Raw genomic sequence first — 21,394 nt, 5'->3', positions numbered from 1 at the left:
AATTTCCCAAAAACCAATAAGTGCTTAATGGTGTGGTCCTCAGCCCAAAAATTGGTATGTTATAAAATTCAACTATGAATAATTTTATAAGTGGTATTTTAAAATTCAATCAAGATAATCTTAGAACAAAAAAAAAAAAATTAAATAAGTACTTATTGTATAAATACTTAAAAATTGCTGAAAATTTGGGCCTAAAATTTAAGCCCTTATTTTAGGCCTATTTCCCAAACACTAATAAGTGTTTAATGGTGTAACTCCCGCCCAAATAAACACTTATTTTTAAGCACTCTCAAACATGTCCTAAGTTGGCACAAAGCCCCATGCTGTCTTGGGCTAGAGGTTTTGAGGCCCAGTGTATAGCATAACATGGCTTATATAGTTTGAATACCCCAAAAAAAAAGGCCTGTATAGTTTAACTGTGCTGGATCGACCCATATATGCAATTGATCAAATCAATTGTATTATTGTATACATTAAATTCAGATGAAATAAAATTTTTAGATTTTTTTTTTCAATTTGTTGTTTAATTTATTAAGGTGATGTTTGGCATTGATGCCATTTTTTGAGAAAATGGCACCATATAGGTGCCACATAAGAGAAAGCGATGCTTCAAACAACATCCTCTTATTTTGGTATCGTTTTTCTAAAAAAACGTTGCTCTAGACCATGCCTTGGAAATCAAGAAAGTATGGTATGAAGCAACCCCAAACCCAATGTTTTATGAGAAAACAATGTGTTGCTGTCGATGGTGCAATGAGGTGGCATCATCTTGGACGTTGGATAATATATATCAATGTTGAAAGTGTTGTTGCCATCACTGATACCAAACAAAACTAGTGCTGTTTTCTCAGAAAATGCCTATATGGCAACACCGGTTCCAAAGAAAACGGTGCTTACAACTCCACATACCTAACACTAATTTTATGAGAAAATGGTACGATGTTCCCTACACCAATGCCAAACACCTACTAAATGTCCATGTTCTTTTGTTAATTTTTAATTTTTAAAAAATTTCTATAATTTTTTACTTAACAAAAAAATAAACAAAAGAAAAAGTAAAAAATTGAAATGCTTGTGGGCCTACCTGGCACCAGCCCGCTAGGGCTTGGGCCTAGAGCTGTGTCGGGCATCTCTTTTGGAGGATTTATGTGGAATAGGCACGGCCCACATTATAACACTAATTCCAAAGAAATTAATAAGAATAGTTTTATATTACAGTCATGTTTCGTTCGAATTTCCTACCTACAATAACCCTACCCACGTACATTGAAATCTGAATTTCCTACCCACAGAAATTAATGTCGTGTGGTAGGATTCTGGTGTGTATGAGATCTGAATTCGTTTCTCACATCAATACATTTTGGCTGATTTTCGCCGAGCATAGAGCTGTGTCGGGCATCTCTTTTGGAGGATTTATGTGGAATAGGCACGACGCCCATATTACAACACTAATTCCAAAGAAATTAATAAGAATAGTTTTATATTACAGTCATGTTTCTTGCTGGTTCGAATTTCCTACCCACAGTAACCCTACTCACGTACATTGAGATCTGAATTTCCTACCCACAGAAATTAATGTCGTGTGGTAGGATTCTGGTGTGTATGAGATCTGAATTCGTTTCTCACATCAATATATTTTGGCTGATTTTCACCGAGCACAGGCTCACAGCCTTTGCGTTCTTGTATGAGAGCTTAGCTCGGAACAATTGTGACCCAAAAAGCAACTCGTACTACATATACGATAACAATACGACCATATACGATAGCAAACGACTTCGGTTCTGTCTGAACTCTGAAGTCTAAACCCTACCAGCAATATGGAAGCATAGAACAGAACACCACTATCCAATTTGTCAATTTCTTCTTCCCTCTCTCTCTTTTTATTTCGATTTATTGGCGCTAAACTACTCAACCAAAGTTCCCGCCGTTTTTTCACTTCAAAAGCTCTGCAACAAAAACCCGCCTTCTCCGGGTTCCTCTTCCTTTGTTACAGACTTACATAACACTCTTCACTCGGTTCAGGTCCTCCCTCCCTCCCTCTCTCTCTCTCTCTCTCTCTCTCTCTCTCTTGCTTATTCGATTTAGGCCTGTTAAAAATGGGATCGTCGGCAATATTGGATGCCAATCCAACTGCCGTGAAATCGACTACTCCAAAGAATCGAGTGGATTCAGGTAAATAGGTTGTTGTATTTATTTATTGATCATACCACTTGAGGGGTTATTTTCCCTTTGATCTCTTCGGTATCTCTATTGGTATATTGAATGCGCGAATCCTATTTTGCCTTTTCTTACAAATTTCATATACATTGTTGATTTCAGCCTCTCATCGCTAGAAGGGTCTACTTTATTTGATTCTGGGTTACATATTATTAAATGGTATTTTTGTTTCAGGAATGAAGGACAAGGCCAGAAGCAAATCAAAACCCGTCATTTCCGATGCTGGTAAAATGGATGTAGATGAAGCAACCAATGTCAACCCAAAAGAAAAGAAGCGTAATGCGTCTGAGAGCAATAAAGAACCTACTGGTTCTCGCAAGATGCCAAAGCGAGCTGCTGCCTGTGCCAATTTCAAGGAGAAATCTATTCGTTTGCCTGAAAAGTGTTCTATCGTTGAATCAAAGAAGGGCCCATTGGTGGAAGAAGAGATAGTAGCGGTGCACCTGACTTCTGGTCCAAATGTTCCTCATCCGAATAGAAGACTTGCGGATTTCATTGTACATGATGCAGATGGAGCTTCTCAACCCTTTGAGATGACAGAAGTTGACGAGATGTTCGTCACTGGTGTTATATTGCCTATGGATGGAAGTTCAGACAAAGACAAGGACAAAGGTTTCAGGTGTGAAGGCTTTGGGAGGATAGAGTCGTGGGCAATCTCTGGGTATGAAGAGGGGTCACCTGTCATTTGGATCAGCACTGAGGCTGCAGATTATGAATGTCTTAAACCTGCAAGTTGCTACAAGAAGTTGTATGATCATTTCTTCGAGAAGGCTCGTGCTTGTGTTGAGGTCTTCAAGAAATTATGGAAGCCTTCCGGAGGAAATCCTGACATAAGTCTTGAAGAACTTATTGCTGGGGTCGTTCGTTCAATAAATGGAAGCAAGAACTTCCCTGACATGGTGTCTATCAGGGAATTCGTTGTCTCACAGGGTGAATTTATCCATAACCAACTTGTTGGTTTGGATGAGACATCTGAGAAGAATGATCAGATCTTTACTGGGTTGCCTGTGCTGGTTGCTCTTAGAGATGAGGCTAAGAAAAGGGGGGATTTTGTGCCCTCAAATGCTTCATCATCTGGGGTTCTGAGAATTAAGGATGCGGGAGAGAATTTGAAGGGGTCCAGTTCTTCCACCTGCACGTCAGAGGAAGATGAGGATGAGAAGTTGGCCAGATTGTTGCAGGAAGAAGAGTACTGGCAATCAATAAAGAAGAAAGGGCAGCGCCACAACAATGCTCCAAGCAAGTTCTATATCAAGATCAACGAAGATGAAATAGCAAATGATTATCCTCTACCTGCATATTACAAGACCTCCGTTGAAGAAACAGATGAATATATTGTTTTTGGCAGTGACGTTGAAACGTGTTACCCTGATGAACTTCCTCGGAGTATGCTTCACAACTGGACACTCTATGACTCTGATTCGAGGCTTATTTCTTTGGAGCTGCTTCCAATGAAACCCTGTGCTGAAATTGATGTAACAATCTATGGGTCAGGGATTATGACTACTGATGATGGCAGTGGGTTCTGTCTTGATGATGACCCAACCCAATCTTCTTCAAGTGCTTCAGGAGCCAAAAACGTGGATGGAATTCCAATTTATCTGAGTCCTATTAAAGAATGGATGATTGAGTTTGGATCTTCAATTGTCTTCATAACAATCCGAACAGATTTAGCCTGGTACTGTCTGTCTACTTTCAGTTGTCTTCTTTTTTTGTGGTTCTTGTATCTACAAATCAGCTTGCTTTACACAATTTTGCAGATGGATGTGTAGTCTGTAGTTTGCATGATTGATGCACATGTTTTTCATTTTGTTTATTTCAGGTATAGGCTTGGGAAGCCGTCAAAACAGTATTCTCCATGGTATCAGCCAGTTCTGAAAACTGCGAGGCTTGCAATCAGCATTATTACGTTGTTGAAGGAGCAAAGCCGTGTATCACGGCTTTCTTTTGCAGATGTGATCAAAAGAGTGTCAGAGTTTGAGAAAGATCAATGGGCTCATGTCTCTTCTAATCTGGCTGCTGTGGAGAGATATGTGGTTGTCCATGGACAGATAATATTGCAACAATTTGCAGAATATCCTGATGAAAAGATCAGGAGGTGTGCTTTTGTAACTGGTCTATCTGATAAAATGGAGCAACTCCACCACACAAAATTGATAGTAAAGAAGAAGTTGGTTTTGAAGAATGAAGCAAATCCAAACCCAAGGGCAAAAATGGCACCCACAATGTCACAGAGGAAGGCAATGCAGGCTACTACGACAAGGTTGATCAACAGAATTTGGGGTGAGTACTATTCCAATTATTTGCCTGAAGATCTAAAGGAAGAAGATAAGTCTGAAGGGAAAGAGGATGAAGAAGTTGAGGAGGAGCAAGAGGAAAATGAAGATGATGATTCTGAAGAGGCCAGAGAGGAAACCGTATTAGTTCGAGAGCAGACCCCAAAACCTCATTCAGCATCCAAGCAAACTAAATCTAGGTCCACTGCCAAGGAAATCAAGTGGGATGGAGATTCAGTCGGTAAAACATGTTCTGGTGAGGTCCTTTATAAACGAGCCATTCTTCATGGAGATGTTATATCTGTGGGGGATGCTGTGGTTCTGGAGGCTGATGATACAGAGGAAATACCTTCTATTTATTTTGTGGAGTACATGTTTGAAAAATCAAACTCAAAAAAGATGGTTCATGGGAGGGTAATGAAGAGAGGATCTGAGACTGTTCTTGGAAATGCTGCTAATGAGAGAGAGGTTTTCATGACCAATGGGTGCATGGAATTTGAAATGGGGGATATTAAGCAAACTGTGGTTGTGGATGCCCGCTTGATGCCTTGGGGACATCAACATAGAAAGGATAACATTAATGCTGATAAGGTTGACAGGACAAGAGCAGAAGAAAGGAAAAATAAAGGGTTACCCATGGAATACTATTGCAAAAGCTTGTATTGGCCTGAGAGAGGTGCCTTCTTTAAACTTCCCTTTGAGACTATGGGTCTTGGATCTGGAATTTGCTACTCTTGCAAAATAAAGGAGGCAGAGAAAGAGAAAGAGATCTTGAAAGTTAATTCATCTAAGACTGGATTTATATATAAGGGGACTGAGTACTCTGTTCGTGATTTTGTTTATGTGAGCCCTCATCAATTTGTATCAAGTACAGAGGAGCATGAAACATTCAAGTCTGGGAGAAATGTGGGATTGAAAGCTTATGCTGTTTGTCAGTTTCTGGAGCTTGATGCACCCAAAGGATCCAGCCAAGCTCTCCCAGGGTCTACCAAGGTTAAAGTCAGAAGATTCTTCAGACCAGAGGATGTTTCATCTGAACAAGCATACACTTCTGATATTAGAGAGGTAATACCAACTTTTCATTTGATTATGTTGCAAAAAACTTTAGATTTGTTTGATATCACATTTGCATGATATTTGATCATAGTTGGAGTTTCTTCTGTCTATAATTCTGATAGTTTCTAATGGTGGATTTTCAGATCTTCTACAGTGAGCAGATTCTTAGTGTGCCTGTTGATACTATACAAGGAAAGTGTGAAGTAAGAAGGAAGTTTGATGTTCCACCTATGAGTGGTCATGCAATCTTTGAGCACATTTTCTTTTGTGAACATCTGTATGACACTGCTAAAGGAACCATCAAACAGGTAATTTGTCTTTAGCTTCTAGTTTTAGACAGTCTTCTGCACGGATTTTTATTTACTACTAGTAGTTGCTGTTGTTGTCATTATTATTATTTATAGTTCTCAAAGTGATGCCTAGGCAACAAGGTGCCCATGGAGGGCGATCTTGCTCATCACTCTTAACATATTTTTACATTCCTTGTTTGGGACTATAATAATAAAATTGACATCAAACTAAATTATTCATTTTGTGGGTTTATATACTAGTTTCTTTTTGTTATTTTCTTATTTGTTGGGGTTCAATCAACACACATGTTATGTTGTCTTAAACCCTTGAAAACTTCAAAACCTGAACCAATAAGCAAAGAAAAATGTAAGGTTTTGTCCAATCATTACATCCTTCTTCTCCCACCCTTCTCTTCTTATCCTAGGACAAAAACAAAGGCTAAGCCCCTATATTTACTTAATATACTTTTCTTTTTTCTCATGAATATGCTGATTTTTTTATGTTTTAATGTAGAATTTCTACTTTTTTTTTTTTTTTTTTTTTTTTATGAAGATTATAGGTAATTGCTAATAAAAGATGGTTGCTGGTTGCCATAGAACCAGAACCTAAGGAATTACCCTAAGATTCATTATTTTTATTTAAAATATTTCATTGCCTTGTGATTAGGCAACAATGTCCCTCTCTGTTGCCTAGCCTTCCCTGGGTGCCTTGAAAGCTATTCTGTTGTTGTTATTGTTATTTTCACAATCTCCTTATGATTTTAAATGCTATTTTTTGACAGCTGCCAGCTAATGTTAGAATAGAGTACTCAAAAAGTAAGAGTGCTGATGATGCTGCATCTAGGAAGAGAAAAGGAAAGGCTAAAGAAGGAGAAAGTTGTTTTAATACTGTTGATAACCAACAAGATGCATCCCCAGAAAACCGGTTGGCCACTTTAGATATCTTTGCTGGTTGTGGTGGCTTATCTGAGGGGCTAGAACAATCTGGTAATCTCCTGTCCGGTGCATCTTCAGTCGTCCTAATATTTTCTTGATTGATTTTGTAGCTATATTGGCCAAGTGATTGACTATGCTGCTTTCTATCCATGCAGGTGCCTCAATTACCAAGTGGGCAATTGAATATGAAGAACCTGCAGGAGAAGCATTTACTCTTAACCACCCAAAAGCATTAACTTTCATTTCCAACTGCAATGTAATTCTCAGGTGAGAATCTTGTTCAATTGAAATTTCTTAGAGATCAGATTTGGTTTGGTTTATCTTACTGGACTTGAAGTTGAGAACTATTTCAATCATCTAAGTTCTTAGCTTTTTTATTCATCCATAAATGTGCTGTAATGCAGGGCCATAATGGTAAAGTGTGGAGATGCAGATGATTGCATCTTTACTTCTGAGGCTGCTGAATTAGCTGCAACACTTGATGAGAACAAGCTTAACAATTTGCCACTGCCTGGGCAGGTTGATTTCATCAATGGGGGCCCTCCCTGTCAGGTCTGCATAGCCTTCTTGACTTGATGGATAATTCCCAGGTCATATTCAGTTAACATTACATCATAAATTTATGTAACTCAAGGTCTAGTTTCTTTGCAGGGTTTCTCTGGAATGAATAGGTTTAATCAGAGCACCTGGAGCAAAGTTCAATGTGAGATGATCCTAGCATTCTTATCATTTGCAGACTATTTTCGGCCAAAGTACTTTTTGCTTGAGAATGTGAGGAACTTTGTATCTTTCAACAAAGGACAGACATTCCGTTTAACTTTAGCTTCACTCCTTGAAATGGGTTATCAGGTAGGTGCAAATCTAATGCTAAGTATTTCAAGATGATATATTTTGTGAAGTCTCGTTGGGCATCTTTCAGAAGTTTCTCAAGGGCTTTATTTGTGTTTAGGTGAGGTTTGGTGTCTTGGAAGCTGGTGCCTTTGGCATTTCTCAGTCTCGGAAACGAGCTTTCATCTGGGGAGCCTCTCCAGAAGAGACACTCCCTGAATGGCCTGAGCCTATGCATGTGTTTTCAGGTCCGGATCTGAAAATTACATTGCCTGATGATGTGCAGTATGTTGCAGTTCGGAGTACTGCTACTGGAGCCCCTTTCCGTGCAATAACTGTCAGAGATACAATTGGGGATCTCCCAGCAGTTGATAATGGTGCATCTACAACAACAATGGCGGTGGGTTTCTTCTCCACCGTGATAATCATGTAACTTACATGTTGATCCAAATTTCATATTTCATGCTCTCTTTTTCCTTTATATGTCACAGTATTCCGGTCATCCTGTATCATGGTTTCAAAAGCAAATTCGAGGGAACATGGTGACCTTGCATGATCACATATCAAAAGAAATGAATGAACTGAATCTTATCCGTTGTCTTAAAATTCCAAAGCGCCCAGGTGCTGATTGGCATGACCTCCCAGATGAAAAGGTGTGTAGTCTTGCAACTGCTGTTACAGTCTTTTAGACCTATTGGGATCCTGATGTGTGTCTGTATCTTTTTCTTTCTTTTTTTATCTTAACATTTTTTTTGGGTGGGGGGGTTGTGGGAAAATTGAGGATCCTGATCTAATAAGCTAGTTGCTCCACTATAGTCATCAATTTCACTTAATGAAATGCAGGTGAAGCTGTCTACTGGACAAGTGGTTGATTTAATACCATGGTGTCTACCAAACACAGCTAAGAGGCACAATCAATGGAAGGGCCTATTTGGGAGGTTGGATTGGGAAGGGAACTTTCCAACTTCCATCACAGATCCACAACCTATGGGCAAGGTGGGGATGTGCTTTCACCCTGATCAGGACAGGATAGTTACAGTTCGAGAGTGTGCACGGTCACAAGTAAGTTATTACTTATTTCATTCTAATCAGTATCATTACTCAGTCAAACAATATATTTCCTACAAACCAAATATTAACAACTTAATAGAGGAGTGCAAATTCATCAGCCATATTATTTCTATATTCTTGGCAAAAAGATTGATATATCACTTGTCTGTGGGTTTGTGTCATTGTGTGTGGCTGCAGGGTTTCCCGGATAGCTATCAATTTGCTGGTAACATTCAACACAAGCATAGACAAATTGGAAATGCTGTCCCTCCACCTTTGGCATTTGCATTGGGGAGGAAACTGAAGGAAGCCCTGAAGCAGAGACAGTAAACATTTCCTTTTCCATTTTATGGTTATATTCAGCATTGATAGGAAATGGTTTTTCTTTATTTCCTATCATATTCAGCCTTTATGAATGTGATTATTCATCATTGCCAACCATATTCCAAGCTAATTTGGTATTGAGTTAGCTTGTATGGTTTTGTAATTGGAATTTGTACAAGAACTTAGTAATTTAGTCTTTTATTAGCCAAGCTGTATCTCATTTTTCTGGCATAGTTTTGTTTGATCAAAGATCAGCCAGCTGATTTGTCCTTTCTCTTCTTCTATGGTTCATGCATTCTTCCATACACACGAATTAAGTTCTAAGTTACAGAGCATGCTAAGAAAGCCCCAACTCTAAACCAAATAAGGGCATTATTAGATGGAAAGCTGTTGTTACTTAGAGTCTGCATTTGTTTTGAGTCTTGCTAACAACAACAATTTTCTTTTGACTGATGGTGAGTTTATTGGGTATTTGATCCATGAATATTGTAAATTCATATAGTTGACACTATGGCCCTGTTTGCTTTTTGGGAAGTTACTTACCTTGGTAAATGCACTTGGGTAAATATTTCATAGGAAACACTTACCTGGGTAAGTGCATTTGCCCATGTTCTTTTACTTCCCAAATAAACAAAACAATGACTGTTTTACCCATAAAAATCCATTACTGAAAGGGGCAATTTTATCCCATCAAAGTGTTGGCAATTTTCCTCCTAGGTGGGAAAGTTGCCCATTTGTGAGATGGGTAAGTGATACTTAGGGAAAAATAAATTTTCTATGGGCCCCCACATAAATATGAAAAAAGCAATGTTCAAAGAACCGGAGAAGGGAGAGGTTCATGGGTTAGAGGTTTGATTGGGGTTGAATTGGAGGTTGAACTGTGATGATGTGGCATATACATATATACAAGTTATAAGTATTATATATAATATATTTTACAACATTTAATATATTTAAATATAGTGGATGAATGGTAAGCTTAATTTTTAAAACAAATGACTAGGGTTTAAGACTTTTAATTTACATTTTAAAATATGTGCTTAATAATATAATATGTACAATGGTCATTAATTAGTATAAGAAGTGGATTAGTGGTAACTAAGTAATCTATGAAAATAAGAGGTCTTGGGTTCAAATCTTGTTAATAACATTTTAAAATTTCACTTATGAACTTAGGTGGTTTCATGAAATCAAGACTGGTTCATTGGTTTTTGGTTTAAACTGGCCAGTCAGCCAATTTTTATTGAGTTTTGAGCAATTCTGGTTATTGGGGTGTAATTGAATCAGTCAATGCCTTGGGTCATGGTTCAATTGGTTTGATTGGCCAGTTTGGTCTGGTTTTTTAAACATTGAAAAAAAGAACATGGGTATCTTGGTTAATGAGAATCAAAATCCCATTGACCAACTTTCCCCTCAAAATCCAAAAAATGAATGGGCTTTACAATAAATGTGACATTTACCATTGGATATTTGAGTTAAATTTCCCTTCCAAGTGCCTAAGTGGTGGGTGTTAAATCAAGTAGCAACATGAAAAAAAAGTTTTATATCCTGATTACATGTCAATTAGTGGAGTGTTGGGATGGCACTTCATGGAATGAATAAGCATAAACCTGTGGATGCCAAGGTTCAAAATATTGCAATGAGAGGGAGGTGATTTCAGTTGTTGCATATGTTACATTAAAATACCTAATTAAAAAAGTTTCTCTATAGCATATCAAGAGTATTGATACTTTAAACTTTGGATATTTATAGCAATGAGAAAAATAAGCTCAAGTAATGCCAATTTTGGATATTTTTATGGATCCCATATGCTAGAGGTGCCTCTTACCAAGAAAAGGTGCAAGTTGGGTTGGGTTAGTAAAGGTTGAGTTCAACACTAACCTAAGGTGTTGAACCCCTGACCCTAATCCTAACCCTAACCCATTTCAATCTAAGGCCACATTTGGTTTGCATGAATAGGGCTATGGAATCAGAATCCGAATGGATTATTCTGATTTCAATTATTTGGTTGGGTAGAATGGGAATCCCATTCCCATTTCTGCTGGATTGGCATTCCCCCATTTGAGGGAATGGCCATTCCCTGCTCCTCCCTTGGGAATGAAATCCCATTCCAGTTGATTCCAATTCCCATTTTCATTCTTGTTTTGAACCCACCAAATTATGGGAGTAAACCATTATGATTCCAAAGGATTTTGACTTTGACTCTGAACCAAACGGATCCTAAAATTTTTCAGACCCATTATTTGTGGAGCTTTTCTAATATGTTGAAAGAACTTAGTGGTTGATGCATTGGCATTAGGAGAAATGTCTCTTACAAGGTAAAATTGTCAATTTCTAATTATATTATGTTGTGAAGACTCAAAGATATGAAAATGCTTGAATACACTAGGTGAATTCTCACAAATCTCACATATACATTAAAAATAATAAATTTAATGTTGAAATAACTATGAATGAGGTATCAATATATAAAAAATGCATATTTAATAATTTATATTTAGAAATGCATTGCAATCAACATAGCAAGACATGTAGTTTATAAATATGGTGATAATGCATCAATTAAGAGTCCAATAAACAAGCTATATAGATTTTTACAAATTACTATATAAATAAAGCCATTAATATTTTTACTATTTATTTAAGTCATTATTAATGAATAACTAGAGAAATGTATAATTAATTTAAAAATATATTAAATTCAGGACATGTTTCAAAATATTGGTGTCATATATCGAATCAAGAAGCTTCGAAACATGGTTAAAAGTAACAATACAATACACTCCATACTGGGTGTATATATAAGATTTTAACTATTCCAAAGAATGTTTTAAAATATGTGTATATAATGTTATAAAGACATATTTTATCAATAAGTAATATATAATTATGTTCTACATGTAATATATATATTATTTTATATTTAATTTAGTTTTCATTTTTAATTTATAAAAATATAAAAAATTGCAATTTGAGGCCAAAAGGAGTTTTTTTTTTGTGAAAATAGAGGGCCAAGGCGCCTATGTTATCTTGGGATGCATAGATCTTGAAAAGTTACCCAAAAAAAAAAAAAAAAGATTACCCCAATTGGGCATCACAGTGCAAAGTTATGGCATTTGAAAGTTTGCATACATGTTTAGTGTATAACCTGTGACTCGGTCACTAGGTTAACGGTCCAATCACCTGGGTTGGATGGTTTTTTGACATGATAAATGGTTTTGACCAATTTTTAGGTTTTATTAAAATTGACCCCAAAATCATGACCGAGTGACGGTTCGAATGGTTCAACTAATGAAGTCAATGGTGGATTGAAAACACTGATTCCAAACTCTAATCTATAATGTGACAAACCTACATACAAAAATTTTGTCGAGCTGAAACTCTTTGCATATTTGTAGTATCCATACTTTGACCATGCTTGGGAATGGGTATGTATCGCAATATACTTTGAATGCACATGAACATTTCAATTTATATAATAGGGCAAATTGTTACCGTACAACTTTAATGATAATGTATCAATCAAGAGCTCAAGAGACATACTATATAAACTTTTATAAATTACTCCATGCATAAAGTTATCGTATATTATTATTTATTTAAGTTAAATTAACTAATAATTGCATAGATATATAATTAATTTAATAAACATTAGGTTCATAATAATATAAATGATCCAAGACACATTCACAAGGCTTTAAAAACTGACCCAAAAACGGAATCGTTCTAGCTACCGGTTTCTAGGTCATTAGTTTGATTGTTTGGGTTGAACGGTCCAGACAGTTTACATTAGGGCAAATATTTATATGAGAAAGGAGAACTAGAGAAGAGATTGTTGTTGATTGAGAAAGAAAAAAAAGAAAGAAGAAAAGAAGGAAAGAAAGAAAGGAAGGAGAAAGGAAAAAAAGAAAAGGAGAGGAAGGAAAGGAAAGGAAAGGAAGGAGGTAAGAAGAAGGAAGAGGAGGATTATTTGACTCTCACCGGCGACAATAATGGTGATAGTGACGGTGAGGGGTGGTAACAGATGCATATCTGAGATATGAGTTCTCGGATCTTAGATCTGAGATCGAATTCTTTGCAACATTTGTAGTCTTCTTCTTCTTCTCCCTCTCTCTCTCTCTCTTTGTGTTGGATCTCAGATTCTCAGTTTCTCCCCTCTCTACAACTTTCTTAAATCGCGAACCGCTATTTAGGTCAAACAATTTGATTGTTCGTCCGCCTAGGTCAGCAGTTTTCTGACAAAGTCAACATTTTTTGACCTAGGAATGGGTTAGGGGTGAAATGGAACCGGTTGCTTGGACGGAGCCGAATGGTCTGAATGTTCGGGTCAACGATGCTTCAAAAACATTGCACAATCATATGCAACTATTATATTTTCATTTTAAAGTTAATTATTTTCTATTTTATTATTTTACTTTTATATATTAAAAATAAGTCAAATTAATCATAAATCATTAAATAATTTGTAAATAAAATTGTTATTTTTGTATTCATTATTTATTGTAATATTAATTATATATATTCTTAGTTTAAAAAATATATCAAATCCATTATAATTTCTAAAATACATACTATATGCAAATTCATAAATTTGAAATGTAAAAGCACAACAATTAATAGGGCATTAAAACAATTAAATGCACAATTAATAAACATTTAAACTAGAATTTCAAAAGCATGCTTTTTATCATTTGATACGAACCAATAGAGACTGATACGATTGATATGTATTGGTCAATACCAAACAATATAGACCATACATATGGGCATGGGAGGAATGATGTTAAATGATTTAAGTGAAGATTCTAGTATGAAAGTACTAAGGGTATAAATGATTTCATTGGTGAAATTGATAAGTGTGTCATTGAAGAGCAGAATAAATCCATCTAGGAGTGCTAATGGATCAGATCATGATTCGATCCAATTCGAGATCCAATCCTATTTGGTCGAATTCGGATCATCCCTGTTCAGATCGGATTCAAATCACCCTTTTCCGATCCGATATATATTATATATTTATAAAAATAAATATAATACATATATATGTTATTAATTTACTTATAAATTTGTTATATTATTTATTTATTTTTTATGAAAATCATATATATATGTGATGAAAATAATTAAAAAATACTTGCATTTTTTTGTTTTACTTTATTTAAATTAGTATATTTTATTTTTCTTTTAATAATTTATTAATTTTTAAAGAAAACAAGTCGGATCGGGTCAGATCCGAAGATCTGGCTTACTGATAGGATTCAAACTCAAATCGATTCCTTTCAGACTGGATCGGATCTAACATGAATAATGTCATATTGGATTCGAATATACCTTCATTTGAATCTGATCCGATCCGTTTGCATCCTTAAATCCATCATTAAGAAGGTTATTGATATGGAGATTTTTGATGCCCTTCAATCCATAAAAGATCTTAAGGCCCATAGTCCATATGGCCTAAATGCCCTATTTTTTTTTTTTTAATTTGGAATACTATCAAAGAATCCTTCTATGAGGTCATCAAAGCCTTCTTTCATTGAGGGAAATTGTGTTGGATTCTTAACAAAACTTTTATAACTCTCATCCCAAAAAAATGAGAATATAGAAACTATCAACAATTATAGGCCTATAAGTTTGTGCAATGTTATTTTTAAAGTAAGAGGCTAGCAAAGTTCCTGAAAGTTTTTCAACGTTCCTCTTTTATTACTCAAAGTAAGTGGCCAGCTCCTAGTGAGTTACACTTCCTCTTTATTACTCTCATTCCAAAATGCAAAGTTCTTGAAAGTTTTGCAGATTTTTGCTGGATAAGCCTAGGTAATTTTTGCTACAAAATTATTGCCAAGGTGGTTAATAAGAGGCTAGCAAATATTTTACCTAAACTGATTTCACAAGAACAGGGGGCTTTTATACAGGGACGAAATATCATGGATAATGTGGCCTTGGTGCAGGAACTAGTTAATCATATTGATAGGAAGGTGGTAGGGGGGAATGTTGTGCTGAAAATAGACATGGCGAAAGCCTATGATCGACTGAATTGGTCCTTTCTCTTTGTTGTTTTGGGAAGGTTTGGTTTCAGTGAAACATGGATTGATTTGGTTAAGAAAATATTTAATAATTGTTGGTTTTTAGTTCTGTGGAATGGAGGAGTTGTAGGATACTTTTAGTCCACAACAGGGTTGCGCCAAGGGGACCCTTTGTCTCCTTATCTGTTTATCATTGTAGAGGAAGTCTTAAACAGGAAATCTATCTAAGTTGGGTGAGGATCATCTTACAGGTGTTTATGCTACTCATAGGGGCTGTTTGGTTATTATTCATAGTTTTTATGCCGATGACACCATTATTTTCACTCAGGGATCCAAGCAAGTGCTAGAGAAAGTCATGGAAGTCATCCAGAGATATGAAAAATGTTCGGGTCAATTGGTGAATAAGGCAAAGAGTTGTTTCTTCACTTTAGCAAAGGATCTCATAGTAGAATCTAGATTATCACCTCAGCTACAGGTTATCTGCATAAGAAACTATCTTTCATTGATCTTGGTATTCCAATTGGTAAGGGTAGAGTGAAAGCAGAAGCTTTAGATGGTGTAATGCAAAAAGTGGTCGCCAAAATTTCTAGGTGGAAAGGGAAATTGATTTCAACAGGAGGTAAGGTTGCTTTACTCAAACATGTCTTAAACAGTATCCCTATCTATTTGATGTCAGAAGTGGCAACGCCGAAAGATGTTATTAGACGTCTGGAATAGTTGATGAAAGGCTTCTTATGGACCAATTATGACTCAACCAATCAGCACCATTGGGTTGCTTGGAAAAAAATTGTGAGACCTTTCTTTGAAGAAGGCCTCCAAATTAAGAGTTTTTATAATGTTCATAAAGCTCTTCTGATGAAGGCTCGCTTTTTCACAACTCTTTATGGATGATTTCTTTAGAGCTAAGGTACTGAAACATGGTCATTTTTATACAACCATCCCTCCTTGCTACGCTTCACGTACTTGGAAGGTAAACATAGATCTAAGAGGTGATTTAGTTCATCTTTTGAGGTGGTGGTGGGTAGGGGAGAAATCATTTTTTGGCTTGGTAAGTGGACTATGGATGGCCCCTTGATTAAAGTCATTCAACATGAAGAGCTAAATTTGCAACTGAGGATTTGTGATGCCTTTGATGAAGACGGGGCTTGGTGCCTAGATCAGTTTCATGGTTTATAGAGGAGGATGTTCTAAATAGCATTCAGGGGTCTGGTGTGAGGCTCTCTATCTGCCACGACAAAATTGTTTGGCTAGCTGAGGTGAAGGGGGAGTTTTCTGTAAAATCGGCTTGGCCTTTATATAGGACTGCCTGTAGGTATGTATAGCTCAATTGGACCCTCAAAGATTAATCAGACACCAAGAATAACACTACAGAAACACTTACAAGTAGCCTACAGTCAACCCCCACACTACGATAAACTTACGGTTCATCGTCACTGTCGTGATGAAGCCGCAACAAGTTAAGCAGAACCATGATAAATCCACGGACCATCAAGTCCGTTGAGTACCTGAACTAGAACAAGCTTTAGAAAGATTCATCCAAAAGGCCCAAGCACACTTAAGTATGCGACGAAGTTACACCCACCATGGCGTGCGATGAACCCATAGTTTGTGAACCCGCTTCGAATGAAAAGTCAGAGAGAGCAGTGTGGTCTCGGCCTATGTGTGTCCAGACACACGCAAGCTCATGATAGCAAAGCTCTCCGCAAATTGCCATGAGGCATTGACAAATACCGCCCTTCGAATAGTGGCATCATCTTCGCCACGTAGGACTAGTTGCGTTGCGTTAAAAGGTAGAAACAAATGTGAGTAATGAGAGATCTTAAGGATAAGAAAGCCAATCCATGGGAAGATCTTCATGATACACGTGGCGAAACCCTAGTAGTGCATCCAATGATTGCTAGCGAACAATATACTCCCTTCTCCGATACGGAGTGAAGATCCTCATCTCCTACCTTTAAGGATTTAAGGATCTTCATAATAGAGGGTCCTCCTCACGTTAGACATCATTGAATCTCAAGCATTCCGCTATTGATACCCTAGAATTCCTGCAACCCTCTCATTTTTTTCGAATCTTGTACCAAAAAAGGCCTTTGCTCTCCTTGGAGGCTCTCCTTTGTCTTTCAAAGAGACCGCCCTTCAACTTAGCCTTACACCTCAGTCCTACAATAAAACCTCTGGTTAAACTTTGATCACAAAGGATGGCCTCAAGAAGAATCAACCTCTCTACCATCCTCAAGGAACAGAGTAATGCTTTAGAAGATACCAACCCCAGAGTGGAGAATCAACCTGAGATGGAAACGCCCATCCATGCCAACATTGAGATCTTGTCAAACAAGGTCTACATGTTCGAGGCTTCCCTTCCACTTTTCAAAGAGCGGTTCAAGAAAATCGAAGAAAATATAGAGGAAACAAGGAGCACCCTCTAGTTTCTGATTAACCGATCGGCCCAGGCTGAACAGACACCCCCTACCACCATCCTGGGTGTCCCGTGTTCTAATCCCAGCCCCAGTCGCCATACCTCTAGCGCCATACCCACCTCCCTGGCATCCCAGAGTAGCATCACAAGGCCAATTTGGCCCCGTCTCAGGCAGGCTCTGTATCCGCTCATCAGTTTTGCACTTTCCTTGGTGCCAACCCAATATCAGAAGTTCCCCTTAGCAGAGACGAATTGAAGGAATATGTCCAAGGTTTAGTGGTCGAGAGTCATAATTGGGTCTAGGATTCGGTAGTCTTACAGAAGCCTTATTCCGACTGTATCCTGTACAAGCCCTATCCTACCGGGTACACCTCTCCCCAACAATGGCCACAGTATGATGGGTAGAGGGGCAGCCTGCAGGAACATATTAGTAAGTTTGAAGACTCCTTCGGTCCTTTTGCTCTTGACAGGGACCTTAAAGCACGAGAGTTCTCGAAGTCACTGACTGGCCTGACATACACGTGGTTCATAAGCCTCACCCCCGGGAGTATCGACTCGTGGGGTGAGTTGTCCAAGAAGTTCTCGTCGAAGTGGTTCACTCTGGAAAGGAAGCTAACGATGGCCAACATGCAAAATTTGGAACAAGGGCCAGGAGAAGACCTTGCTTACGTCTTGAGATTCCAAAAGCTCACCCATTCCGTCTTCGACGAACATGCTACCAAGAAGAGCTTTGTCGAAAACGTCGAAGCAGGGTACACGCCCTACATATCAGATCGACGTCGAAAAAGTTGAAGCAGAGACCTTCAGCTAGCTATGGAAATGCATAGAAAGGACGGCACAAACGTAAAGGGTGCGACCTCGTACAACAGAGAAGAGGCATATGTGATCGACAGGAGGCTGAGAAATAATGGAGGAACCAAACAAGGACCATACCAGAGAGGCAACACCCAAGGAATAAGAGATGCACTACCTCCCCCCTTTCCCTATACCAGGGAGGAGGTAATTATGATCATGAACAAATTAGTAGAGGACAGAGTCATTAGCTTGCCACTGCCACCTTTGGGAGTAGACCCGGAGAAAGACAAGCGTGGCGGTAGGTGTTGTAATTACCACCAAACACCGCATCATGAATTGATGGATTACTTCAGCCTCAGGAGGATATTTGCATAGAAAGTGAAACTTGACTAGTTCGTGACAAAAGAGCTGGCCCGTGTGGAAATTGATCCCCCTACCAACACATGCCCGAGGAGGTAGCGTCAATGTAGTCAGGGCAACTAGACTGCACCAAGCCAACGCGTTGATAGAGAGACTAGAGCGAAGCGAGGAACTATGCCAGTTCTTCATTAAGCAGGGAACCAACACGACAACACAAAAATTGGCCATCAGGGCACTGACAGAAGTGTTCCGATACCCCTTACAACCGTATAGCCATTACCAAAGTAGCATGGAGTTCACAATAGATGATATGCTAGCGGCCGATCCCCTTCACAACCGGCCTCTATATATCATGGCAAAGATAAGAGGGTATGACATGCGGAGGTCAATGGTTGACCCCAGAAGCTCCGTAAACCTCATCCCGACCCACACACTAGAGTTGATGGGTATCCGAAAGGAAGACATCAAGGGGCTTCCGTTAGAAGTAATGGATTTCAATGGTAACCCATCAACCATTGAAGGATCCATAGAGCGTCAGGTTGCGATCGAACCATTTAGCATAACGCAAGAGTTCCAAGTAGTTCAAGGGAAAACTTCTTACCACGCACTTTGGGAATGACCACTGATACACGATCTGGCCCTTGTCCCTTCAACATATCACCAATGCATCGAGGCCAGATACCGAGGGAGGTCAATAAGGATCCCGACCACCAGGGCCCCTTTCGACAAGTCTGAAACACAACTCCAAGATGCCATCTACTTCACGGAGTGGCAAGACCAAGATAGCCAAAGTAGAGGGGACAACTACCACATCCGCCTAAGAGCGAACCCATAGGGATGTCGGAGCGACGAAAGGGAAGTAGATGCGTGCGAATGATGGGAGACGACAGAAAGAGTATTATACCATTATCGAGGACCATGAAAGTGATGAACCTCCTGTGACTAAAAAGGCCATCCCTAAAGGTAATTGCTTGACATGGCCTGATTGCAGTATGTATCAAGTGTGGAATCTATTTCTCAATTTTTTTTTTCTCTATCTCTGATGTTTTCCAAAAATATATATATTTGTCAAAGAAATCATTGCATTTTCTAATTATAGATTCCAAGTAATTTTTCAAGCAACACTATTTCACCACGCCGCAAAGTGATATTGCTACGATCATGCCATCGAACGATGGTTCAACCACTGAATTGGGCACAAAGGTACAACATTCAGACCACATACGTATGAAAATATAAAATACCTAAGACTCGAGACAAATGACAATTAAAAAACCTCAAGAACCGAAAGAAGACACATTAGTATATTGTGATGAAGTTAGGACACCTACAAAGTGCATGACGGACTCCATCGACACAGTTGAAGAACCGTTAGAAGGAATCAACCTAGCAGTCGACGGATCTGACAAAAGACCCTTGTACATGTCCGCCAAATTGGCAACAAAGGACATGGAAAAACTAATCGCACTTCTAGAAGGTAAAGGAACACCTTATCGCAAAATCTCAAAACCTAGAACTAGCCTAACTATGTTCTCCTCACAGAGTTTTAGGATATATTTGCCTGGTCATATGACTAAATGCTAGGACTCAACCTAGAGCTCGTCCCCCCTCTCTTCGTATAGACCCAAAATTTCGACGGTGAAGCAACTGCAGAGGATCTTTAAGCTAGAGGTGACACTAAAGATCAAGGAGGAAGTAGAGTGGCTTTTGAAAGTAGGTTTGATCAAGCCCATAGCACACTCCCGGTGGTTAGCCAATGTGGTTCTAGTAAAGAAGAAAAATGGACAACTATGGTTAGTGTCCCCCACCCAACTCTCTAGCGATAACACTACCCCAATATTGACCCCACCAGCAGATGTTGTGTTGACTTTAGGGACCTAAACAAGGCCTGCCCAAAGGATGAGTTCCCCCTCCCTAATATGGAAGTGTTGATAGATTCGACGGTGGGGCACAAACTTTTCTCTTTCCTAGATGTTTACAATGGGTACAACCAAATCTTCATGGACCCCACGGATGCACCTCATACAACCTTCAGGACGCCTATAGGGAATTTATACTATTTAGCAAAACATTGTACAAAATAGGGGATCGACCCCAGCACTATCAATTACAAATATAAAACATCACTTGATCCACTCTTCTCGAATTGCAATTATGGTCTCTAAGACACGACTGGTTTCTTCAAACTTCTTCAAACTCTCTAACTCCATTGTGTAGTCATCGATGATCTACTCCTGCCACGCACACTCTTCCCTCAGGGTCTTGAGATCGTTTGACACTCGGACAACACTTGCTTCAACGATCTTGCGACGCCTATGAACATCCTTCATAGAGCTGAACAAGTCATTTTGCGGTTGCCTTGGCTCGCTTTCCAAAAGGCATGTGCTAATATCGCGACTCACCGCTTGACCTCATCCATAAAGAAGCCCATCGATGAAAATGCTCGACACGCTTCTAACCAGCAGGCGAAATCATCCCACGATAGCTCTTCTAGTGGATGATGCATCACGCGACTCATCAAGGTAGCAACGTCACTCAAGGCAGAACCCACAACGTCCAGATACAGTCTTCCTTCCGGCAACCAATGAATACGAATTGTGGCTGAAGCAAACTGTGCAACCATATTAGAAACGCTATATTGCACTTCTTTGCCTTGAACGGACACAAGGTCCACCACCTAGAAGTGTAGTAGTAGGATATCATGATTTTTATAGTATTCTAACAATTCCTGCCATATTTGGTCCAACTCGCCCTCGTACGACAACTCCCTCGATGGAGAGGCAAACTCTGATTCTGTGTCCCCATTCCCCGAGCGATGTTCCATGT

General features: G+C 38.6%; 1 protein-coding gene across 2 annotated transcripts; it reads left to right on the top strand.

The window, feature by feature from the left end:
• The first annotated feature begins 1,659 nt into the window (after nt 1-1,659).
• On the top strand, nt 1,660-9,186 carry LOC148852855 (DNA (cytosine-5)-methyltransferase 1B-like). 2 transcript variants are annotated; one of them, XM_088942694.1, is made up of 12 exons: nt 1,660-2,172; nt 2,392-3,895; nt 4,040-5,558; nt 5,693-5,857; nt 6,622-6,826; nt 6,931-7,042; nt 7,180-7,327; nt 7,427-7,624; nt 7,725-8,003; nt 8,095-8,256; nt 8,447-8,665; nt 8,852-9,186. In XM_088942694.1, the coding sequence occupies exons 1-12, from the start codon at nt 2,097-2,099 to the stop codon at nt 8,981-8,983; spliced, it is 4,719 nt and encodes a 1,572-aa protein (XP_088798820.1). In that variant the 5' UTR covers nt 1,660-2,096; the 3' UTR covers nt 8,984-9,186. The 2 variants fall into 2 exon arrangements, with proteins under 2 accessions (XP_088798820.1, XP_088798821.1); XM_088942695.1 differs by having other exon boundaries at nt 1,772-2,022.
• The last annotated feature ends 12,208 nt before the right edge of the window (nt 9,187-21,394 follow it).

This window comes from Nelumbo lutea, chromosome 5, assembly GCF_056320005.1.
Source record: "Nelumbo lutea isolate HS-2025 chromosome 5, American lotus-T2T, whole genome shotgun sequence".
Classification (NCBI taxonomy): domain Eukaryota; kingdom Viridiplantae; phylum Streptophyta; class Magnoliopsida; order Proteales; family Nelumbonaceae; genus Nelumbo; species Nelumbo lutea.
The sequence above is the reverse complement of the archived record's forward strand: the minus strand, read 5'-3'. Positions and strand labels throughout refer to the sequence as shown.